Source organism: Acanthopagrus latus, chromosome 6, assembly GCF_904848185.1.
Source record: "Acanthopagrus latus isolate v.2019 chromosome 6, fAcaLat1.1, whole genome shotgun sequence".
NCBI classification, from domain to species: domain Eukaryota; kingdom Metazoa; phylum Chordata; class Actinopteri; order Spariformes; family Sparidae; genus Acanthopagrus; species Acanthopagrus latus.
In genome coordinates, this window is record NC_051044.1 from 9669880 (window position 1) to 9696042 (window position 26163).

Below are 26163 nucleotides of genomic sequence, written 5' to 3' on the forward strand. Positions count from 1 at the left end.
AAACAATGAGCGAAGAGTGGAGCGGCTGGGGTCCTGTAAGTCAGCCACGGAATCAAACACTTTCTTGTCTCCAAACTCTGATGCCATTACACTTCCACCCAATTAGTATGGAGCTACAACAGTACAAAACATGGCATCCCATCTGTTTGCATAGCCCGCTTTGTGTTTGATCTGTGCTTGTGCGAGTGCATACGAGGGAGGCGGGGGGATACATTATGTGTTTTTTGGAAGGAGCTGTGGCACAATCCTCATTCATGGGAGAGAGAGAGAGAGAGAAAAAAAAAAAGATTGATTTGCTGCATTGTGCTTTCAAAAAAATTGCCACAGAGGATTTTTGCATCGTGTGTGTACGATGGCAGCTGATCGCGTTTATCCCTGACAGGCCTCCTGACAGCCGGGATATGAAACAAAATGAACAAGGAGTTTGTACTTTAAACAAATTAAAGGACATATCGGGCGGACCAGAGTCTGAAATCTAATACCGCGTCTTTCAGCGCTGGGAAACTTGACTCCGTTGTAATTATTAATCCGCTTAACGAGCAGAATGTAAAGTGGAGCCCAGAGGAGCCGGGCCTCAGCCTTATCTATGACAAACGGCTGAGCATCCTAATTGCACCGAAAGATCTGACAGGATACATTTATACCAGAAACGTGACTCATCTGACATGCTGGCAGCAGGGAGAGGACGGAGACAGGCTGCAGTGTCAGCTCAGCTTGGAAAATTCATCCCTGCACAGTATAGATCCAGGAATATAAAGTAACGCAGGCTAAGAAATCACTGGGTGAAAACTGGGTCAATATATTCATGGGGAGAAAATCACCCACTCAGTGTTAGTGTCATTTATTTATTTATTTATTTTTATTGCTGAAGTGCTCAGAAAAGCAGATCAAATGAGAACTTTGCTCTTTATAAACAGCTTTGTATCACTACATTGTACATGCAAATGAACAATGGTAAACTAAAACCGCTCCAGTCTTTCTGCTGGCAAAAATCTGCCAAATGACTCAAAAAAACGAGCCATCTGGCAGATTCCAGGGCCCTTGTATCAACTACAGCTTGTCGTTCCACATTTTCCACGGACGCAAAGAATAAAGTCTGATCGAGAGAGAGCTTGGATGGAGTAGAGGGCGTCACACCAAACTCCAGATAGTGCTGATAAACCATTAACCGAGATTCTGTTACCACACTGCCAGTTTCTCGCCTGAAATGCTTTCAGAAACATATTTCAGCGTACAGTTATATCAGACTGTTATAGCCGCAACAGAGAAATCTCATGAAGCCGCAGTTGCCTCATATTGTTTCTGTGTTGTTTCCGCAATCACTTGTTTCTACACTATTACCCCTTTTCCACGGGTCAAAAATCCCACTTATGATTGGGCTTTTGTGTGCAATGGAAATGTGTAAAGTCTACATTTACATCTGGGTCAAGTGACTCTGCAGTACACCCAGGATTTTGATTGCCTCAGCTCAGCTTTTGTCTAAATGTAAGACCTGGATAAACACGCTAAAGTCTGCCGCATGAAGTGATGATCAACATCAGGGGGTGGCGTGTGAATAAATAAAGAATTTGGGATGCTGTCTATTCAAGGACGTTTCCACCTCCAACACAGTGTTCACGTTCGTTCCTGTGAAAGCTGCTCTGTGGTGATTTGAAGCCAAAACACTTCAGATAAAAATCAAAGACCTTTTATGCTGTCAGGAAGTGGACATGGGGTCAATAAGCGATTTTTAGCAGGTTGACCCACGTTTAAAAAACCTGCTAACTGGTGGAAAAGTGGTAGAAGTAACTTCAGTGAGAGGGCAGGATCACGCTGGCAAATCAGACAAAATACATCATGTTGCACTTGCACAATGTCATTTTGTTGGGCCTGTTGTGTTTATAATTTAAATCTGTAACTAGTAGTATCTATATGAAGTCATACAGATATGCAGACTAACAAGAAGAATTTCTTCCTCTCAGATGTAATAAAGCAAAAGTATAAAAATAGCATGAACTGGAACAGTCGAGGGGCACATCTGGAAACAAATCCAGATGTATTCAGAGCCTCAACTCCCTACCACTTCCCTTCTCCATCCAACACCAGCCCAACCTTCCCCGACCACTCATCCCTCCATCCCCAGTACTTACACTCAATCCATCCCTTTTACATCATCTCAAATATCCATGACATGCAAAAAAAAAAAAACCCTAAAAAATTCATAACTTCGTTGGTGTGATCTAGAGTAAATGTACAGCTGTTGGGCTGTTTAACCAATGTTACTGTTTGAACTGACCTTAAACGTACATTTCTGAATGCAGTTCTGAATGTCATTAGGATTGTCCTTAAAATACTGGGTCCAAGCAACTGTATTGTAGTTAAATATGAAGTACAGGTAAGTAGCAACATTATAAAATATAAAATACCTCCTACCACTGGGTGTTAATCTAGTCAGTGGGAGCGACAAAACACTGCACCACATCAAGCGTAATCTTGTGTTTGGTGTGTAGATGATAAGATGAGATAATAGGATTAGGCAGAAATCACCTCTGATATAAAAAAGATCTTGAGCGCGAGTGAATGCTCACCAAGCGGCAGAAGGCAGGATTATACTGTGACAGATGTGTGTGAAAACAGCAAGTCTCTTAAAAATGTAACAGCTAATGTAAGAATGTAAAAAAAAAAAAAAGACTCCCCTCTCTCTACATCATGTCCAGCTGCCTGCTGCGATTATCTGAGGGTGTTTAAGACGGGGCGGGCTGTTCGGGATGGGTTCCATCATGACTTACTTTGTCCACAGATTGGCTTTGTGTCATCCAGCAAGGAGAAAGCAAGGAGGGAGCAGTCATCTCTGATCTTTTCTAATCGAGGAGCCAAATGAGGGCGAGTAATGATTTAACCTCAGCCAGCAGGGAGGAAGGACTTTGCTGTCAAGACTTCTGCGAACTGCATGCGAACAAGTAGGAGCACAAGTCTGCAGGAAATCCAGAACTTTTGGAGAGATTTTTAGGTTGCCTGAAACCCCCCCAATGGAAATCCCCGCCGGTATCGCCACCTCCCACTCACCCCCCCACCTGCTTCACTCTGGAGCCTTATCAGGATGCAGAAAGCGTCTCCTGCAGGATTCTTGTCACCTCCAGGCAGCTCTCCTGCTTTTCTGACCCTCCCCTGCACACTTCCGCCGCTCAGACAAAGAGACACAAATGCAAACAGGAAATGAACAGCATCGTCTTTTATTTCTCGATTAATTTGTCTTCTTGGCAGGTACAACAGAAAATAATCAAACCGTCAGGGGGGCAAAACCATGTGTCATTCTCGTGTGACATTCAGAACTGGAGAAAAAAAATAAAAAAATCTTCTTCATCAGATGTTGGAGCCAGTTTTCCCCGGGAGCTTTAACGCTTGTATATTAATGCGTGGTTACCAGCTGAGGTTTCTCCCCTGAATGATAAAAAATGAATGCACGCTCACACTGGATGAACACTGTTAATGTTTGGTTTCCCACTAGAAGTATTTCTGAAGAAGGCAAAAGTAAACTTGTCTCGTCCTTGAGCAACCCTTAACATCTGGTAGTCGGGGGGCTGATTTCAAGGCGGACCATGTTTAAGGGCACACAGCTGGGCGCCAATACTCCCAGAGTCGTGTCTTTACCAAACCGCTTTTCCAATATAAGTGTGGCAGTTGGCAGCACCAGATGTACAGTGTAACACGAGAGACGCCGTCCGTAATATGCGTCTGCTGGCTGACTTACAATCTTGATAAAACTTGTATTGGCTGAGCAGGATATTTTCTCATCCATCCTATTGTCATACAGCAGCTCCGAGTGTAATTACACAGAGCTCGAAATGCACCAAGGTTGCTGCTTGCAGCTGTTTCAAAGTGCGGCACAAATGCATGGCTGAAGCCGATAAGTAATATCTATTTTAATACCAGACTCCTGCCCCCAAACCCTTTCGCTTAATGTTGATTTAATTCCGAGAAAACGTTGTATGAGGCAAAAACACAAGATTACATGTTGATTAAAGAGAGATGAGATAGCAAAACGCCTTAGATGGGAGTGCGGAGTGCTTAATCAGATTTTCCGAGAGCAACTCGTGATTAAAAAAAATGAACATTTGCACAGTGTCTGGAGTTTTTTTTTTAAAAATACTTCCCTTTGCCTCTGGTATCCTCATCAACCAAACAGGAACATAAAGGCTTTTCTAACAGGAAATTCACCAGTCAGAATAAAACCTCAGAAGAATAACAATTTTCAAAATGATATTTACATTTTATTTATGCTTTGATAACTAAATAGACCAGCCTATTACCTGGAAGATGGAGACAGGGTTACTAGGCAATATCGAGTTTGTTTTATATGAAATAAAAAGAAAAAGAAAAAGAAAAACCAACTGAAAAACATTCGGATCAACACGATATTAATAATATGACAATATATCAAGAAGAATAGTACGTTGTCTTTTACATCACCTCTACATACTGGCGTTATTGTGCTTTGATAAGACTTTTGCAACTAGAAACACAGATACAGAAAGAATTAACAGCCCCACAGAACTCGAAGGATTTCAGCGATTGACTCTCCTGGAAAAAAATTCTCCTCATCACATCAGAGAGAGTCGAGATAAGAGGAAATTAAGTTGAATGAAGACTCCTCGACTCGCCAGGCGCAGGTTTAAAAAAGAAAAAAGGAATGAGGATGAGAATTGTAATTAAGTGCAGCTCATTCATTTGCATCAACAAACACACACTGTACCTGCTCGGGCACTGATGACACACACACACACACACGCACTGCATAGCTACACACATAAACAGAAACATATTGGATGTATCATCTTCCTTCTCCTGTATATCATTGAGGCAAACTTGGTAATTATAATATTCATATACTATTATATGTATATATAAAAAAAAGAATAAATCAAAATAATAAATGAAATGAAAAACATGCACTGGACGGTTACGAGCATGCATTTACATGATGAGACCTGAAATCATCACCAGTAGTACATTTCAGATGGTAGATGATGCACCTCTACCACGACCACCGCCGCCACCACCACTCCCCCGAAAGGCTTCCTACACTCACCGCGAACATCGATACATTCTCGAAACAAACGACACAAGAGTCCAGGTGTTGTTTTCATGGAGCGCTGCAACAGTTACAGATGTTGCTACATGTACAGTGGAGTAAAGCAGTTATGAATATTTGTCCCACTCGTGTGAAACCAGCGCGTGTCGCTGTGTTATGTAAAGGCATGGGGGCTCTTTTTTTCTGATCTGCTGTCTATGATGTGATAACTGTACATTTTCCCTTATTTGTTTGTGATTTTTCTTTTTTTTTCTTTTTTTCTCTTGTCTTTTGAAAGAAAGGTCTGTGTTGGCAAGGCTCTCTCTCCGTGAGCCTCCTTTTCGTTTGCGGCAGTATTCCAGTGGAAAACACAGAAATAGAAGAGTTTTTGTAGAGTGCTGCATGAAATGTTCTCTGGAAAAAATTAACAGATTTTTTTTTTTTTTTGTTTTTTTTTTAATATTTGGGATTTCCCCTCCGCTTTGCCTCAGTTTTCACCGCGTTTGTCGTGTTTGATTTGTCTGCTTTGCTCCGTTTTTCTATGTAAAAAGTGCCTCTGTTAAGACTTCGTATCAGTTCCTCGCACTCCCCGCGTTGGATAGTTCTTGTTGTGTGGTTGGCTTTGGTTGCATAACGCACGCTTTGTTGCTCCACCCGGGTCTGCTCAGCAAGTGAAGTCTTCAAAGTTGGCCTGGCCCGGGTGATGAGGTAGCATGTTGCCAGGATATGTTGATGGTGTACGCAGGTTCTCACAAGGAGCCTGGGCGGAGAGATGAAGATAAAGCAGAGATGAGGATAAAGACAGGAGTGAGGAGTGATCAGCAGCAGGAGGGGAGGCATTGAGATAGATAGGAAGGCAAAGGCACATGGGAGGGGGGGAGGAGAGTCACCACACCCGGAATATAACAGAAAATAAAAGCCTTTTGAGACAACCCTGAAAGTCATAAATACGCTCTCAGAAAAACATGACGTGATCAACAGGTTGGGGCGGGAGGCGACAGGAAATAGCCCATGAGAAATACTCACAGAGAAATATGATGAAAATAATGAAGGTGGATGGAAAGACTACCAAATATGTCAGGAGAGCAGATCAGAGGAGTGAGTCTTTTCCTTTTTTCCCCCCTCTTCCTGGCTGCAGACTTACAATTAAAGTGAACTGGCTTCATTTACACTTGGAGATAAGTGAGCTGTCACACCTTCCAAAGCTCTAATTCCGGCCTGTCCCTTCTGGTCCCGTCCCCCAGCTTGTGATTAAATTGAAGCCACTTTCCGCTCTCCTACTTCTCCCTCTCAATTTTGTCTCCCTCTCATCCCCATCGCTTTCTCTCTCTCTCTCTCACGCTCTCTCTCTCTGTCTCTCGCCCCCTTCTGTGTCTTTCAAGTCCTTTCCTCCATCCTTATCTCTTCACTCTCTTGTTTACTTTTCCCCCACCGCCGACGTTTCGTCCGGCTTCACTCTGGCTGCAGTCGAGACAGTGAAGACAAAGAAGAGAGTGTGTGCCCCCCCCACCCCCTCCCGTGTCAAAGCAATGCGGTCTGACAAGATGAAAGTACTTAGAAGCAGCCTACTGACATGGCGTTTCACATCATCCAGGCTCAGCACAGCTCCCCGGTCATTGTTGTTGCGGCCTTTGTGTTTCTTCTTCACGCATCTGCACAGCTTGTACTTGATCACCTGAAAAACAAGTGGGGACATCTACTGATTACTTTTTTGGGATCAACACTATATATATATATATATATATATATATATATATATATATATATATATATATATATATAGGTCTTTTGACTTTGATTTTGAATTTAAAGAAGCAGGAAAACTGAAATTCAGATTATATTGATTGTATGTATCTATACATATGTTACCCCATTGATTTTCTACATGTGCAGGTGCTGCTTTTTGCTCTGCACGCACACAAACACACACACACACACACACACACACACACACACACACACACACACACACACACACACACACACACACACACACATTTGAAGTCAAGGACTGACACACAAAAAAAGTCTCTCTGCACGGCTGGTGGAAAGGAAGGGACAGAGGAAGCATGCACCACAGAGTTACTCTAATGAGAGCGGACAGAGACATCCTGACTAATCTAAAATATAATACATCCAAATGTTAATGTATTCAGTGTTGCTGCTGTTGAGCTGTGTGTGTGTGTGTGTCTTTGTCGCGCAGGGACAGAGCTGCGGGGTTGTGAGGGACACAGAGCGCTCGTCACGCTCGCAGAAACAAGTCCTTGTGCAAATGATAGCGTTGTGTGAGCGCTGTGTGAAAATCCCCTTTTTGTGATCAAGACATTCAATAAAACATTGGCACTGGGTGTTTTTATGTAAGTGAGAGGCTCCTGATGATGACAGGAGACGTTTTATAAAAAGCAGAGATATCTTACCTCATATAGATAGTCAAAGAGTTCGAGGATAGTGAGGATGCTGGCTCCGATGAAGAGACCCATCTGACCTCCAATATCACCTGGAGAGATCAATACATCACCTTTGAAACACGTTTTCTTTATATTTATTACTGAAAGGTGAGATACGTAACAGGAAACATAGATGTTTGCAAAAAAAATTAAAAATTTAAAAATAGTTGAAAAGCCCTGAGAGATTAAAGAGACAGTTTGGTGTCCACTGGGACCTGAGCACTTATTATAAAAATGCAAGCACTTGCGTTACTGTCACTTTGGATAAGAAGCATCTGTCATGTCACATTCTGCATATTATCTATTCCCCAGAAAACACTTGACAGCCATTTCCTTACCCAGAAGGCCTGCCAATTCATAGGCTTTCTTTTGCTCGATGGTTTCGTAGTTCAGCGCCTCAAAGTAGATATCCAGAACCAGAATGTTATCACTGCAAACAGAGAGAGAGAGAAGCATGAAGTCTTAAAGTCACATATTCAAATGTCTCTGTTCATCTTTTCTATACTCTTTTTTTTTATCATTTTCCTCAGGCGGAGAAGATGACTGGTGAGGCTGCCACTTCCTGCAGATAACAGAGCACATGTGTCAAGTTGAGCAAATAACCTGCCATCACTAACTAATTTCCCCCTCCGTGGCTGTGGTCATTGAGGAAAACAAGGGGAAGTGATGACAGCTGTTTGATTTCACACTGTGTTAATGTCTTAAAGTCTTTACTTCACCAGAAAGAGAAAAGAATGGGGATTAGTCCAAAGGCCCAGGGCAAAGGCAGACTATTATTTTGATTCCTGAATATCCTCTCTGTGGGACGTAGCAGACTTCACACCCCACTGGAGTTGAGATCAAAACCATAATTCGACTTTGTAGTTATATTTTTTTCTAATTTTTTTAATTTTTTTTTATTGGACTCAACTGTTTTATTTCTCAAATTTAAGTCGAGACAAGCGCTGGGTTGTCAGTCGAGGGCTGAGCTGAGAAGAAAAAGGCAAATTGCGTCTGATGATGTTGAGTTGGAGACGTATTAATACAAAATGATCACACAGCATCTGCTCGTTTCACGCTGAATAATGCAGTTTTTGACTGCAACGACTTTATTAAAAGCACATAAAACACCTCAAAGAACAATCATCATGAACTTAATTCATCATGAACTGGTGAGCTAATCTCGGTTAGTGGTTTCCCTGTTAGATGAGCTCAGTCAGACCTCTTACACGGCGGACATTTTGTCTAATCACAGCAGGCGTCTGCATTACATTTAGCCAACTGTTTGAAGCATTTATCCATTACTTTAAACACATTGTTTTAAATATTACTTTTGGCTGTTAGCAGAATTAACAAATTATTTCTCCTGTACATCAATTAGCTATTTCTAGCTAACTGTTTGAAATCCTTTTCCATTAGGAGATCGGGGGGCAGCTGTAACATCTTGAAGCAGAAACGACGCAGAGCCATGAAATTCATAATACAGATGGTCTTTGATGATCCCCGTCTGTCTGCCAAAGGACAAACTGATGCCTCATACCTGTCCAAGTTTTTTCTGCCAAAACTCCTTTTTGAGACATACTAAATGTTTTCCATCCTTAGTATTTTGCTCATACGCTGTTAACCTTCACTGTCTTATGAATTTAAATCTGTCTAGTCCTGCCATCCTGTTTTTATACATTATGTATCTTTGTCAGATGTTCAGTTTAAATCCCTCCCTGCCAAAAGACAAACTGATGTTTCACTTGTCAAAGACTATAAACTGGAATACATAGTTTTTACTGTATTCATATTCCAGGAAGTGTGTTATTGTCCTTGGTATTTATATGTAGGGCAGATGTAATTTCTGACTGTTAACAAGTAGAACACAGGTAGGGGTTTCCTAGATTATGGTCTCCAAACAGTTAAATAAGGTTTTTGAGTAACAACATCAAATCCAAGAAATTCTTACAACTGACCTGAGGCTCCCCTTCTTTCAGCTAATTATGAAAAACTTTGCCAGTACTTTTAGCAAAATATTTCTACACTTTATCTAGTTTCCATTACTTTTAACTAACATTTTTTTTTTGTTGGTTATGTTTAGCTTGGTATCCATGTCAACCATTCATCCCTTAACTTAAGCTAACTGCTAAGATGTCTCTGCTTGCTTGCTAACTAGTTTTCATGCGCAGAGTGTTACAGCTCACTCAATGTGTGGTAATACTTTTAAATCAGAAATTTCAGTTTCTATTTCATTACTTTTCTGAAATCAGTTTAGCTTCTCTACAATCTTTCCACGTTCCCTCCTGGCAGCTGCAGAGTTAGATTACCCCCCTTGGGTGTGATACTGGTGCCCTTGGCTGGGAATCACTGATCTAGGTGGTTTTTTATCTTGTTATTACTGACATTCCTGGGTGTCTTCTCTTGATTTGCTGGCCCACCTATGTGAGGTGTCAGCCTGAAGCTTGAATTATGCTTCCTCACTGTCAGGTGTTCTCATTTCTTGTGGGTAACCTGCAATACATCTGATCAGAGCTGCTGTCAAACAGCTGATCTCTCTCTCTCTCTCTCTGTCGGTCTGTGCTTCCAGTAGAAAGACAGTCCACTGTGACAGACTTCAGTTTCACACCAGTAAACCCTGTGCATCCCAGATACCAGAACTCTCCACGCTACTGTTCATCAGGACTGATGGGAAATATGGCCAGTCAAAAAAATGAAGCGCATAGGCTCACATCTATCCACAGGGAATTAAAAAAACATTTCTGAAGGGAGAAGTGAAAAGGTTTTTTGCAGCACTCTGACTACATATGGTGTAATTATCTTGTCCTCAACAGCTCCGCCGGGAATGATAGATAAAAGATTCAACTATTATTGCACCCACTCCTTATTTCCTTGAACTACTTTTGATCTTTTCAGTCATTTTGGCAAAGAAACACTGGATATTAGCTCATTAATCAAGTTAAGCTTTGACTGGAATCTCCTTATTCTATTTTTCCACCTCAATAAAACGATCCAGATGAACTTGCTTCAGCAGTTATTGTGCAGCTTTGTATCAGTTTCAAATTTCAATCATTTCTTGTGGAACTTTTAGGGTTTTTATTGTGTGTGTGTAAATGGTTTGATCCACTTAAAAACAATGGTAAACATTACCTTTTCATTTAGTGGCTCACATCTAGAGTATTTTTTCTAAAAGCATGTCCAGAGGAAATCTTTAATCAAAATGTAGAAGTACAAGACTGGTCACACAGAACAGCATCAAGATAATAATGCTTGCAACTGAATAAAACGTAAAGCGCTGCTACAAATCCATGCAAGAAGGACAAATGTGACTTACGCTATGTACTGCTCTGTCTTGTTGAATTTCTTGGCGAGGTACTTGGCCGATGCTTTGCTGGGTATTTTGACAAAGGACATCTCTTTACCGTAGCGTGTCATGTTGCACGGCGTCTCGCACACACAGTAGTCATTGTCTCTCTCGACAAGAAAGTCTAAGAAATAAGAGTAGACAGACAGGCAGAGAGAGGGAAGATAGAGAGATCGGTGGAGAGAAAACACACGGACAGATAGATTTATCGTCACCCCGGGATGACAAACAAAATGCCAGCCGAGTGAAAGAAAACGTCAAAGAAAAACTCCCCTGAGACCCTTATGAGAAACACAAAAGATATGAGACGCACGACGACAGAGTCAGAGAGACAGCAGCATCAGCAGCCAGAGGCCAACACGTGAGTCTCTGTCATGAAAGAGAGATTGCGAGTCAATAAGAAAACAAGCAGCAGACATGAAAGGTATCAGTTGATGGAGAGACACGGGAGTGTGAAAAGGAGAGCCTTGGTGCCAGGCTGGAGCTTTACCGTTTGAGAAAGGCTACCATCAAGCTGAAGGAAAACTATTATCCGTTATCAGCTGGAATCAGGGGCTTCGAACAGTGGGATATACACACTGGACAGTGTATACGCACACATTCACACAGGCATGCTGGGTTATCTCCTTACCCAAGGCAGGATCCGCACACTCCTTGTACTGCTCCGGGGTGCAGTATGGGGCATCTCCTAAGGACAGGCAGAGGAAAAACACAATGTTCTCAGGCGGAACAAAAAAACAAGACAAGGGTTTCAAAGAAGCACAAAGGAAGACGGGATCTGCGCTCATAATTAATTTGTCCTACACTGTCATTACTGTCCTGGAATTTGATCTCATCTCGTAATTGATTTCATTAACTTTTTGCACTTCTGCTGCATCTCTTCAACACTTTCAGTCTCTGTCACCCTCGTCTCCACCACCCTCTCCCACCTCCATCTTTCTCAGCCCCGGCAGTCGAACCACCCCTCGCCCTCTTTTGGGATGACACAGGATAAAAGACATGTCCTCGACGGGGGAGGAAATTATTTCCCTGCTGCTATTATTCACAGTATTTTTGTTCATACCCTTTAAAAATTCTCTCTAATGACAGGGAGATAGCAGAGATGAATGGCAGCAGAGCACAATCCACAGGGTAGAGGATTTAAACTGGGGCGTTCTCTGTAGACTCACATTAATCATCTGCACAATCATGTATAAAATAGCTGCTAATCCTGAATATCACACAGGCAGATCGGCAGGCTTTTTAATATGCAAACACACAGAGCTGAAAGTGACCCTGACTGAAGAGAGACATTAACAATTATTGGACAGGTGAGTGCAGGTTAACGGAGGCCAAATCCAAATGTTTCCTCTTTGCCAAACTCCTTTTCAATTTGCCATCTGAGATGTCACACAGTGATTAAATGCAGGGGGTAGACAGCATGTGCCAGCTGTAATCACCGCACAAACACAAAGTGAAAATAGTTGAGTTTTCCGATTCACTGGAGTGTGTAAGTATCTGATTTGCTGCAGTCGCCGGCAAAAGCAGTTTGTTTCTTCAAGATTGTTTCTGTCACTATAACTCCGAATGAAAGCACTTCCAACCACAACAACTTTCCGTAACGTCTACATCTTCAAACGAAGATATAAGGTGTTAGTATCTTCTGGTTCCTACCCGGCATGTGGACCATCCTGCAGTTGCAGTTCTCCACCAGGTATCGTGTCTCACAGTCGATCCGGCAGGCCGTGATGCTGTAAGTGCTGAAGAAGTCTGAGTCCATCGGCGTGGCCTTGCAGTCCCCCCACGGTGGAGGCAGGTACGTCAGCTGAGGGAGAGGGAGACAGCAGTGCAGAAACACTTCAGCTTCAGAGCATACTGTCTGTTGAACATCCCCTCCTGCACCCTGTTACTGCAGTCGTTTGACCTTGTACTTTCTGTCAGTATGGTGATAAACTTGTTACTCTCTCTATATGAGACGCCACCGCACATTTATCGAATTTGGCACGGAAAATTGGATCTCGTTCTTTACTCCATGGTGTAGACATGTGCATAGTGGTGCTTACTGTGGGAGCTTCTCTCCTACGCTTCTCCTATTCCTATTCTCCCTCTGTGCTTTCATTGTGCTGCCCACTCTACATGCGGGAGCTGAATAGTATCAGCTGGGTAGAACAGCTGTGATGCTGTAAGTTCCTCTTAACAGCTTTGCTGCAGGACAAAGTGTGGTGCCATGTTTTGATCCAGAAATGTACATTTTTCTATCACTCTTGTGCAACATTTGCTTTAAAATCATCCACTTTCTGTAGACGTGCAGACAACTCAGACAACTCAGTTATTATTTCCCACCAGTTTTTACTTTGCAAATGTTTTGTTTCAATTGTAGCAGAGGGTAAACTTTAGTGTTTTCTCCATCCCTGTTGCTCTCAGTTTTGGTTGTAGTGCCTGCAGCACTATGTAAGTAAGTGCTCTACTCAGAGTTATTCTAGTTGATGAATTGTTGGACCTTTACATATGTGAAAGAAAAACTATGAATCTTCAAGCTTTTGCATACATTATGTACATACTCGACTTGACAGGTCACTTTTTTGAAAGTTTTAGCGTCACACATATGAAGGCCCTTTTAATCAGGATACAAGATGACAATCATTAAATCATCTCAATAAATATTAATAAAATTTGAGGCCAGTAAACAACAGAAATTCCTGATTCAACCTTAAAAAGTAAAATGAATAAGTGAGATGAGATGATCATGAGCATAGTGCTTGACCACTGAAGAAATCACAACTCCTGGCTACCACTGAGTAAATAATGAATACAACAACTGGGTTATATACAGCGCAACAGATGTAAATAAGAAAACCTCCCACTCAGCTCCACTGAATCATGTTTATACTTGAGGTTGCATCATATTGTTGAAGTAGAAAAAGTAAATCAAAACCACTCCAGCAGAGTGCAGTTCTTCTTTACTATATTAAAAGTATCCATTTACATTCAGCTGCCTTAAAAGGAAGGGCAAAAAAAAAATCCTGACACATTAAATGAGGTAGCGAGCCATAAAACAGCCCCTGTGTGTTTCCGTCTCATCACTTCAAACAGTGCATCACTGAGTGCTCGCACAGCAATAAATTAAAGGCCACTGTTGTGATTTAGGGACCTGCGTCTCACAATTTGTGCCGGGCTGCAGGAGGCAGCCACGTGTGTCACGCACTGGATGTGGTTACTAATAACCCAAAGCTGATGTTTAACATGCCCGCACAGTATTCAAACACACGCTGTATTCGTACAGTACAGCACACCGCAGGCAAACAGACAGATCTGAGTGAAATCTTATGTGGAGACTGGAACGATTCTTCTGCTTAAGGACGTCTGACAAAGTCAAGCAGAACATAAAAACCATTAGAGCTGAGTAAAATGTCAATCAATCAATGAAAGGTGCTTGTGTATTTATCCACCTCATCACGGGGGCTAGACCTCTTGTGATTGGGTAATGGCTCTCTTAGCCTCAGAGTTCCGTTATTTCGATCTTTCTGAATTTACATAAGCTCTGCTCAGCCATCCTAAACCACCTTGTGGCAACGTTACCTCCCCTCGGTTCAACTTCTGCCGAAGCTAAACTCTGCAAGTGTGGATAAACATGAGTCTGGTGTAGAAGATTTCATGACATCTTAGTGGTTCTGTTGGCTCTTCATTAAAGCAACATTTCAGCCAAATAATTAAATTTAGTCTTTATCTACTCACCCCCATGCTGATGAAAGCGTTGCAGCATTCTGTTCAACAACTGAAACAGATGTGGTGTGATGCTTTGAGACGTTAATAAATGACTGAAAAAAAGAGGAACATTCAAAAGGCTCCATACAGCTTGTCCAGCGTAATCCGAGCCTAAAATTGATTTGCTATTTATAACCTTTTTCCTTAAAGCTGAAATCTTCACTGTAGCTGCTCAGATAATAAGTGCAAAAGCTTGATGTCGAGTCAAGGGTGTAAATATTGTCTTTGCAAATCAATCTGGGATCCAGGGGATTATGGAGTCTGGGATTATGCCGAACAAGCTTTATGGAGCCATTTTGTGATTTGTTATTTAGAAGTTATTTACACGTCGAGCTTGTGCAAGAGCTTCAGTTGGTGTGAACACTGATGCTTTTATCTCAGCAGCTACATTGATGATTTTGGTTAAAAAAGAGAGTAAATGACGTCTCTTTAAATCACTTTTCACATTCTGGGGTTTCTGTAGATTTGGATCATGCAGCTAAAGCTGTATGGCAATTTCTGTTTTTTTTTTTTTTTTTCCAAAGTTGTTTTTTTTCCATTCCATAAAATACATCCCCATCAACTTCAGTTTTGTCCAGTCCAGTTTTTTGTGGAATATGAAACTTCATCTGTCTTTTCATTGGCATGCGGGTGAGCAGATAGTGACTGAATTATCATTTTTGGGTCAACTGTTCCTTTCAGAAAATTGGATATGGTCTTAAGGGGTTTGTGGGGTCAGTTCCTTTTTCATTAACTGAGGGAGAGAGAGAGAGCAAACAAGTGTAAAGAAACAAAACAAAGAAGAACAGGAAAGACGAGAGTCAGCAAGACTCAGTGGACAGCAATAGAGGAGGATGGACACAAGCTGAGAGGAGAAACATTTTGAATTTTTTGCTATTCATGTTAAGACTGGGAAATTGCAGATTTGTCTTTTGTGAGATCCTGGTGAGTGACAGTCTGGCTGGCTGAAGAGACCCCAACAGTTTTACACTACAGGACTGCTGAAGCAGGGAGCTGAATGACTGAGCAAACTGCATTAGATTAATGAAGAGCGAGCCTGCCAGCCAATGAAGGAAGTAAATACACAGAGAGAGAGAGAGAGAGAGAGAGAGAGAGAGAGAGAGAGAGAGAGAGAGAGAGAGAGAGAGAGAGAGAGAGAGACGGGAATCATATTAAAAAGAGAGGAACTGTATCCAAAGAATTGTAATGACTGCTGGAGAGGAATAAAAGGGAGGGAGCTAGTGAAGAAAAGGAGAAAAACAAAGAGGGACAGTTTCCTGCAGACGCGACATTGGCAGCATGCAAAATCCTGCTGCAGCCCGCCGACACTGGAACACACTCACTGGTAGAGTGGACGTGGAAGGACTGAGATCACTCTCAGATTCATCCCTTTCTCTCCTCCATTCATTATGCATGGTTCTGTAGCATATTAGGGGGCAGAGTATATGATTTGTCTGGCTGTATGCTCGCCATCACGCCAGCAGAATTATTCACACTCCACCAGAATAACTCAAAGTAGACTTCTTTTCAGCGGGCAGGACAGACTTCCAGGACAGTTTGTGTTTCTTTTACAATTCTGAGGCCCCAAGCGTGTAACTATCAAGGGCCCAAGGTCTCCAGGGCAGCCCTCAATTTAAATATGAGGTAAACATCTTTGCACTGAGGCATGGCATTATATTAAAGGAGGAATGAAAAAGTAAATGTCTTCACCATTGTCACGCTGTTGATGACTATGTGGCAGAGTTCTGCCCGCTGTGTGAAACACAGGATTGATTGCCAGCCCAAATTATGTTTCTAACCTCCTTTGTGCGAAAGCAGAATAGCATTTGTCCTTCAAAGCACAGTACAGTGCTGTTAGCGCAGTGCTTACTGTGTGGGACGCATCATTTCAACTCCCTGGAGTCCTACTAAAGCCTTGAACAGGGCCAGTGATGAATATGTTGCTTCCCTGTGCGGCTCAATCACTGAGGCACATCCATAGTGTTACCCGATGGAATGAATATCAGTCGTCAGGAAACATTTTATCTAGTGGTGGTTGAAGTATTTGGATCATTTATTTAAAGTGAAACTCTCGCCAAAATGCAACCTAGCCTTTTTTTTTATGATGTGAGAAAGTTTTTGAACAACTCACGTTAGCAGTAGCCTGCTCCGCTAGCTGCCGTCCTGCCAGTGGAGAAGTGTCGATTTCCGAATGCGACGTAACTTGGAGGAGAGTTAAGGTGGAGCGCTACTGTCTTCAGGCAACAACTATCCACGCATATATCTATATCTCGCGTGACTTTTCCAGCTTTTTATTTTAGTATTGTTTCTTATATGAGGCTCCTTTTTCAACTTCAAGGTCAATATTGTTTTTTCGCTAACGACAAAACAACAAATTATCCATGCATTTATAGAACTAAGCTTTAGGTGCATTCCACCCTATCTCTTCTCCATGTTAAGTCACATTCCTTGTGACAGTACCCTGACTATACATGACCATTTGGATTATCAAGTTAATGTGTTCAAATGTTTAGGAATGGAGGAAAAAAAAAGAACATTTTAATTTAGAGCGACCTGCGTTTTTGATTAACCTTTCCCTGTGTTCCCAGTGTCATGGATCACACGTTGAATCACAGTTGGTTTGCTGTCAGTACCAGGTTGCGGCTTGTGTACATCAAATTCACTTTGTGTTCAGATCACTCTGTGACCTCTGCGAAATCCAAGTAGTGTGTGTGTGGACCAGAATATAAACATCTGTGCAGAGCAGCGCGTTGGATGACAGTTCTCAGTGGTTTCATCCCCAGCCACCCCAGATTACAGGGAATCAATATTCATATAAGAATATCACTTAAACGAGCTTTAAATACATTCACAATGTGAATCCCATTTCCGTTGACATTGTTAAATCCTCAATGAGGATTCTAGATAGGCTTGCTAACTCAACAGCTTGAGCTCAGTGTTTAAATTTCAAGTGACTGAGATACTGAGTGGACTGTGAAAGTCCAGTAAAGCTCTCACTCTGCTGCTGAGTGACGGGGGGGCAGACAAGGGCAGAGTCATCAGGAGTGCCTTGGAGGCAGCAGAAAGACCTTCCAGATGGTTGTGGATAAAGGGGAGAGAGCAATATAGTGTGAGTGCTACTGGGACAAAGGCCAGGGCTTGATCAACAAAGTCTGGATCACCTGGGGCCATGCAGGATGTGTGAGGTTCAAAGCCCAGAAACACTCCCAGTGATCCCAGTATGCATCATTGATGATATTCACAAGAGTATAAACAACAACAAAAACTTTGCGACAGCGGAGTTATGATGAAACAAAAAAATGAAACAAGAAAGGCTTATTATTAGTAGTAGCCACGCTGGCTTACACCTGTACACTAACACCAGCAAAATGAATGATATTTTGACTACCTTAAGAGAGACTGCTATAATTTACTTTCATTAATATGCTGATGACACACAACTTTATGTGTCTATAAAATCAGGGACCAGCAACAATGTAATGAGCTCAGTGAAGAAAAATTCTGAAATAATCCAGTTTGGGTCATTAAACACCTCAGTATTTAATGACGCATTCAATAACCAGGCTCCCTCCTTTAACCCTCGTGCCAGAGAGAGAGTAATATTTGATTCAAAGTTTTGATTAGCATGTTATTAAGGTAGTTTGGTCCTCTGTTTTTTGTCTTTTCTTTTCATTTCCCCAATCTGGTGTTGTTAAAAGAATCTGATAATTTTCTATTACGTTCTGAAGTTTCACTGATTACTTTTACATCACATCGTGACCAAGCATGCGTTTGTGGGCTTTTGTGACATATGCATGTGCATTTTATCTAAGATTTTGCAAGGAAAAGAAGACAACAACAGTAACAACAATAACAAACAAAAAAAGAATAAAAAAATACACCATGAAATTAAAGAATTCTAAGTTGTTGAATCATTTGAGGTGTTCTTCTAAAAGGTAATAATCTACTTGATAAGAGGTTTCCCGCCTTTTTTAGCCAAAATCACATTTTTACAAGTTTACAGCATAAAGAAGATTTTATCTTTGCTGTCAGGGACCACAAACCTACCTCAGTGTCTTCATTGAAATTGGTATTAATAACTCTTTTGACTTGTACTTTGTATTTTGCTATGGCAACCATAGTACAAGGATCTTTTATCTAGTTAGTCATACATCAGCAAAATCATTAATTAATAATCATTCTAGCTGTTGTCCTTTCTGATCATCTGATCAGGGCCTTTGATCTGTTCCATGTTCACATATCAGATCCAGAGGTGGTTGTGTTTTTCTGCTGCAGCATCCAAACATTGGAAAAGCTTTCCTCAACTGAAAACTAATTTCTATGGGTTATCGTTTTTACAAATTCTGGCTGTTTGTGCATCATGCATGTGTTTGTGTAAGATGGTATGTTGATTTGTTTGATGTATGTACGTTTTGTATGCCTGGTTGTACTGGGGGATTAGACTTGTGTACTTTATCTTATATGTCAAGTGCTTTGGAACTGTGTGTTTTAAAAAGGGCTGTACAAATAAGTAGTTAGTCATACAATTCGTCACAAAATTAAAACAGTTTTTTTATGGTGGAGCGCTGAGGAAGAGGAAGCAGCTGGTCTGTAGTCTGGTGGGATGGTATAACACTAAAACAAAGCTTAATTTGTTTTTGCTTTGTTGCCAGAATCAACCAAAAATGGGACGTGTCTGCTTTTTGTTTTTGTGCGTTTGCTTTTATGAAGCACTTACAATAAAGGTTATTGTTATTATCAAAGCTGTGTCTCATTTTATGCTTGCATAATATTTACAGTGCAAAGGATCAAATGATTTACAGTGATCCTAAAAACAATGTATTAATTTACAGATTTTCCCTGATAAAAGGTGCTGATATCTATTTCTGTATTTCATCTCTGTCATCCCTCCCAAGACATACCCGTTGTTCCTGACAGGAGACAAAGGTCTGGAACCCCGGTGCCACTCCGAAGCCCAGCTGGTCTATGAACGGCGGCTCGTCCTGGGTGTGGATCTGCACTTTGATCCCTGCTTCAAACGACGTCTCGTCTGTTGACAAAAAGAGGTTAGGACTTTTACAAAAGGGATGATGATTTGTATGCACACATTGGCCTGCGTGATCTACCCAGCAGCCGTTTTCACTAATGGGATGGAGAAACAGGCTTTTGCAGCGGAGGAATACATTTCAGTCAGTGGGTACAAAAACAAACCAGACACAAAATATAAGAAATAATGAATCAAGTGCAGGAGAAATGACAAAACATAATTGACTTGCAGTCTTATATGAACTAGAAAGAAGCCCTCCTGGAGAGTAATTACCTATTCAGTAGTTTTACCTATGGACTGCCAAGAAGGACAAACACACTGTGATCCTTGAGGAGTTAACAATAGCTGGACTGAGGTGTGAAAGGATAAAGAAGATGGACTTCCTAAGTAGGGTGGCTGATGACAATACGTGCCCCACAGGAATCTTATTTACTGCAGGGGGAAATGAAAGTGAATGGATAAATTAATAAATAAATGATTTTGAGGATAAAAGGAAAATCAATACGGCTGACAGCTTTCTTTACTACGGCACTCTGCCGTATAGATTTTAAATGAAGCAGGTGGCCTCTTTGATACAGAGATCTGGGGTACACCACAATGACATGGCGACTCAAATACTTGTGCAAACATATTTCCATCCCAATCGCGGAGACCTGGTCCTGCTTATCATGGTGATGGCAGGCTGGATTCAAGAGATTTAGTTCCTTTGAGTGCTGGCTCGAGGATAAAGTGGGATGTCTGTTTCCTGCCGTCTCTCCTCCCTGCTTGTCACTTGGAATCGCCTTCTAAGTGCCAGGCTTTCTCACCATTTTCAATTAAAGAGCTCAGGGATGCGGCTGGAATTTAGCAAGAGAGCCTTGACAAAGACCGACAGACTTTAACTGGTCGACACTGCTGTTCTGAGACTGGATACAAAGCCATTTTCTGCCGCTGCCAAGACAAATGCTTGACGCTTGGAGCAGCGCATATACATAAGTAGCGTCCAAGCTCCTACTCGCTAAAGAAAGTGAAGGCTATCTTTAAGTCGTGGCCATCTGTCAACCAGTCGGAATAATAACATTTAGACTGACTTGGAATGAAAGGGAAACTTGATCGCAGCTGACACTAACAAGGATTATTCAGCTGCCTCTAAGTTATTTTGTTGGCAGTGCTTTAATGTGAAATTATTTCAGGTATGCATCAGTCACACAGTACATTTCTCAACAAAACAGTCTCTGTAACCTGGAGACACACTGCAGTGACGGTTTCACACTTTTAAGTTAAATACTGCAGCATATTTCTTTTTATATTCTATAAAACTACATCATCACACCTGCCCACTCACATTTTCTTTGATTACTCTTTCAGACTTCATCGCCACACAGAGCTCTCTTGGTATTATGTTATCAGGACAGGGCCTTAGTGGTTCCCAATGTTGCCTCACAGCATGGTGGGTATGACGTGTCTGGCAGATTTGTTTCTGTGAGAAGTTTTCATGTTCTTCCCTGAGCCTCTCTGGATTTGCTCATCTCTCCTCCCACAATCCAAAGACATGCAGGTCAAGTAAAGTAAAAACTCCACAGTGCCTTTAGGTGTGAAACTGAGTGTTTATATGTATTGAGTTGAGACTTTCACAGGCTGGCACCGCGAGAGTAATCTTTACGTGATAACCGTGGGGGGTAATGGTGCAAACCCACAGTTTTGTCCTTAAAGGAACTGTTTTGTAGATTTCTATTTCACTTCTAGGTGCGATATAAATATTATGTATGTATCAAAATGCTCCAAGAAGAAATGAGCACTGACTTCACTCGGAAACTAAAACAGAAATGAGCAATTAGGACTTCTGTGAGGTCGTGACGCCCTGCTCAGGCCTGTGAGAGCGAACCAATCAGAGCAGACTGAACTTTTCAGGACGGGGGCTTAAAGAGACAGGAGATAAAACAGAGTGTCAGATAGAGGGTAAATAGAGGTGCTGCAGGAATTGCTGATATGAGAAAAATAATCTTTTGTCTAAAGGGGTTCTTATAACAATTAGTGACAATTTATGTGTATCAATCACTATTTTATTGGGCCTATGTGAGCAGACTGTAATGTGACACGAAATATTTGACCTTCCACATCTCCCTCGGTTGTCTATACGTGCCTGTGGACAATTTGTTAAAGTTTTTTAATGCTGCTGGACTGCTAGAAAAAGTGCTCATTAATTCTGCTATGCTTGTCGGTGCCAGACTATGAAGGGACTTAAAAGTAATTCATAAAATTGGTCGTTTTTGCTTATGTAGGTCATATAGAAGCAGGGACTTGGATTTTCCGTGACAGTTCAAAGGATGTTACTTCATGCACGCTGTCAAGTGACGTGGGTCTTTTTTTTGCCTCTCTCCAATCTGCTACCAGAGAGCTACAGTAGCTGACATTAGTTTAGAAATGGAGTCCACCAACATAAACTGATGTCCAGCTCCTAGCGCAACACAGGAGTTCCATAGTGCCCCTTTAACATTACATCATGTGAGCATTTCCTTGTAGAAAACCTAAAATAAATGTATGAATTCTGTAATGATGTAATGATTTCTTCTTGATCATTTCAAAACACCCCCTCTATTCCCACTGTTTTCTCTCGTACATCATCACTGAGCTTCCGTTGACTCAAATAAGAGATCCAGAAGATTTGATAATGACAGTTTGCTATCATTGAATTTTCTTGCGTAAATTAAGCAAGGTATATTTCTTTTGTTGTATTAAAACTGCTAAGTACAATATTGAAAAGCAAATTTGTAATCTATGAATTGCAGTGTGTGTTACAGTGTCCAGTGTCTGCCCAGGGCTGATAATTGGTCTACCCCTGATCTGTTAAATCTCAATCTTGTATGTTGAATCGATTTATCACTGGACAATCAACTCCATTAAAAAATTTGGTTTGACATCGTGTTAATGGATAATGGAGAGAACGTTTGATATTGTGCAGTTTGCAGGGGAACAAAAAGCAACAATCTGTTTGAGCGGAAATTGAATTTTGCAAGGTAGGTTGACATATAGTGCACACCATGTCCATCATGCTCTCGCAGCATTTGCTCGTAATAACCACATGTAAGCAACTAATTAGGTGTATAAATAATGTAAACATTAATGAAATACCACCAGCTCCAATGAAGAACACATTTTTGACCAAAAGCCCTCTGCAAGGCAGCTCTTCCTCATTTGCTACCTTTGCCATAAACACTTACTCTTCCTTGAGGCTGTTAGGACAGTGTCCACTGTATTTAGCATTCGTGGGGAGTTTTCGTATGCAAGTGAGTCTTTACATGCACAAGGAGATGGATAAATAGGTGAATTTTATCATTGTTCAATTGTGTGAAGTTGTGTGTGTACATGTTTTTTTTAATAAATACCAATTTCCTTGGTCTTACAGACAAACAGAGCATGCTTTGATAAATGAGATCCCAGGTGGTTGAATTGGCACATTATGTGCTACAGGGCATCCAGCCAGATTAAACAAACGGGTAATAAATGCTTTTATTATGGGACTAATCAATAGCCAAGCTGCATCATTTTGGCATTAATGACCAAAGCCTCATTTAAAAAAACACAAAACAAGTCTGATATTTAATGGATCTTTGGTTGATGTTGATGACTTTAACATATTTAATGGTATTGTAGTAAAGTAATATCGAGGACTGCCTACAAAATAAGTAGAAAACAGCAAACCAGTCACCTTAAAAAACAATGAACAACAAAAATGTGTGATGTTGATTTGATTCAGTACTCAAAGTGACTCCGACAATAACACAAACAATACTAAGTTATTAATGATAGCAAGCACATGACTACGTATGGATCATAATTACTGCATACGTATCTTTTAACCTTTTTCCTCTTGTATAAGTCTTTAATTATTTAATAACCTTACATAAAGAACATTATATATTAAAATGATTTAATAATTTAGGCTTTGAGTAGATGCAGCTTAGAGTTTAAATATCAACGATGTGTTTTCTGCTTCATGTTTTGTGACGAGCGTGAGCACAGCGCTCCTGTGACCATGGCGAACTGTCTCTTTACATTCCTTGTGCATATCAAATATTGATGCAAACATGCGGCAACACATGCAGCTGCATTTAAAATAAGTTTCAGGGTCTACCGGAGCAGCACGGAGCACACCCAGCTGTGTTGATTAGGGGTCGGTGCTGAATCGAAGAGGCTGTGGCTGCCATTGATTTCATATCTGGCAAATGGTTCTGCTCTTGTCTGATTTATGTGGACTTGAAGCGTAACTGACAAGTGATACAATTATATTACAATGAAATAAAATTTTCCCGATCAATATTCGTCTGTCTTTATACGCATTAGTCGATAATGTTCCTTTTACACAGCAGGTTCATTTAAAATGATCAAAGCTTGCATTTTTCAGGATCATCACTCATAATTAATTTAAGTGCAGAGAAAAGAACACAATTTAATATTTCAGGTGCAAAACTGACTCTAGTGAGGCCTCTCGCGCTGGTATCAGGGGAAGGGGAACCCCTGTGATAGATTTCTGAGAGCACCAACACTGGAAATAAATGGCTACTTTCCTGTTTATTTGATTAAAAACATCTCTTTCTAATGCTGTAGGGCAAACAGAAACACTAATCTTGCGGTTTTAGCTGAGGTGTACAGAACTGGGAATGGGATGTTTCCTGTGCAGTAACCTCCCGGCGAGCTTACCAGTCTCTCCCCATACAGGCAAGTATTCATCCTGCTGGATATCCAACATCAGCTCCAGGCCGTTGCCCATCCCACCCTTCATCGTCACCAGGAGGGGTCGTCCATTTTGGCCTGAATTAAAGGTGTAGCACTTCCCATAGCGTGTGAATATCTGAAATACACAGAGAGAAAAATATGGGTATTTCAGCGATATACAGACACAAAAAGAAGACAGGAGAGAGTCCATCTTAAGCTCAGTTCTGACCCGAGTAACATCAGAGTCTGCAGCTATATATGCTTGTTCTTTGTGAAGTGGAGATGAAGGTTGTGCTGAGCAGGAAATTGTTTTAAGAGCAGCTGAAAATCACCTACAGTAACCCGCTCTTGTTAGGCTGTCAGCGGCAGACCTCAGAGGTCTCTTTGTTGAGATGCTGTTGACAAACTGGGCCCTCACCCCTCTCAGTGATGCATGATACAGTATGTGCTTGAGTGAATGTGACACCACTTTTATTTCTGAGTGGGATATCCTGTGCCTGAGTTATCTCATGCAAAATGCAAAAAACTGGCATCAAAGTAGTTCTGTTTGTATCCAGATACAGACTAGTAGCATAAAAGAGATTATTGTGATTAGAGGTGAAATAATTAGTTGATTAATTGAGGAGTTGGTGGACAGAATATTAAACAACTGTTGTGATAACTGACCAAAACGAGATCTGTGTTTTTTAAGCAAACCTGCAAGATTCTGGAACATGAGGACTTTTTTGACATGTATATAATTGGCAGATCAATTGATTTTGAAAACAGTGTTTTGTTACAGGCCTAAATATAATGAAAACGTCATAGTTTGAGTTTGTGGTTATATTATTTCCTGTTTTATTTTGAAGTTATGCCATATTTTGCTTTTCATTTCCTCCCTTTGTGTGATTTCCTGCCCCCTTGGCTTATTTGGTCAAATCCGACTGACTGTTAAAATATCACGATCAGAAAAGATCACTGAGTGCAATCTTTTTCTTTTTCAAAACGGACTCAAAGCACCTTGAAAGAATGAGGGCAGATCAAGCGAGTTCATGCAGATCATGCTGAAGTTCCTCTTTTGTCTCCACAGTATGACACAAACCTGCGGATACTTGTAATTCATTGAACATGGTGCAGTCTCGTCAAATCCCGACAACATCTGCCCTCAGGTTACACGCCTGGAGCCAGTGTGTCTTATTAGTAAATAAGGCAATATATGTATCGTACAGTAGCATCTGCTGGACAGCTACTATAGAGCGAAGGAGAGAACTGTGACCTATTGGCAAACACATGACTGCAAGTAAACTAATGGATGTGTAATTGAATCACAGACATTAGGAAATGGAAAGCCGTGGCCAGGATCCAAAATAATACGTTCCCCTACTTTGTTGTCAATTCACATGATTGCGGGCCCTGTATCAAAGCATCCTAGCTCACAATTAACTTATGATTAACCTTCGACATTTTGACATTCATATGAGGAAATGGTAAAAGGAAGTGAAGGAGACGCTCAGAGGAAAAAAAAACCATAGGAGCAGGAAAGTAATAACTGTAATAATTCTCCTTTTCTCTGTCTTCCACTCTTTGTGCTCACAACATTCAATGGAGATACGGTTTCATTGTACGATAGCAGTACAAATAACTACATCACAGTAGAAAAAAAACCAAACTTTTTTGTATGTGCTGAGGCTGACTAAAAGTGTTGAAGCTGTATTTCTTCTGAATGCATTGTGAGGACCTTGGGAGCACATAAGGAGGCGTTTATTACATGGGTGACTTATGAGTCAGACATTAGCACTTCATGACAAATTACTCAAATGTCACAAACACCAGATGCACAGAGACGAAAATACTGCAACCATGTCTCACAAAGGAAGAGTTAGCATAATGGGAATCCCGTTCAGTGGAGTATGGGAGAAAG

The 26163-nt window shown here is 41.1% G+C and overlaps 1 protein-coding gene across 2 annotated transcripts in view; it reads right to left on the bottom strand.

Annotated features, from left to right (window-relative positions):
* Window positions 1-3196: 3196 nt before the first annotated feature.
* The window catches only part of asic1b (acid-sensing (proton-gated) ion channel 1b), a 159538-nt gene continuing 136571 nt past the window's right edge, over window positions 3197-26163 (bottom strand). For both annotated transcript variants that reach the window (XM_037101265.1, XM_037101264.1), the window contains 9 exons: window positions 24249-24399; window positions 19444-19571; window positions 12473-12623; window positions 11451-11507; window positions 10790-10943; window positions 7836-7927; window positions 7468-7547; window positions 6624-6725; window positions 3197-5810 (listed from right to left, as the gene is read on the bottom strand). In XM_037101265.1, coding sequence (XP_036957160.1) covers window positions 5715-5810; window positions 6624-6725; window positions 7468-7547; window positions 7836-7927; window positions 10790-10943; window positions 11451-11507; window positions 12473-12623; window positions 19444-19571; window positions 24249-24399 — 1011 coding nt within the window. In that variant the 3' untranslated portion in view covers window positions 3197-5714. The remainder of the gene's footprint in view (window positions 5811-6623; window positions 6726-7467; window positions 7548-7835; window positions 7928-10789; window positions 10944-11450; window positions 11508-12472; window positions 12624-19443; window positions 19572-24248; window positions 24400-26163) is intronic.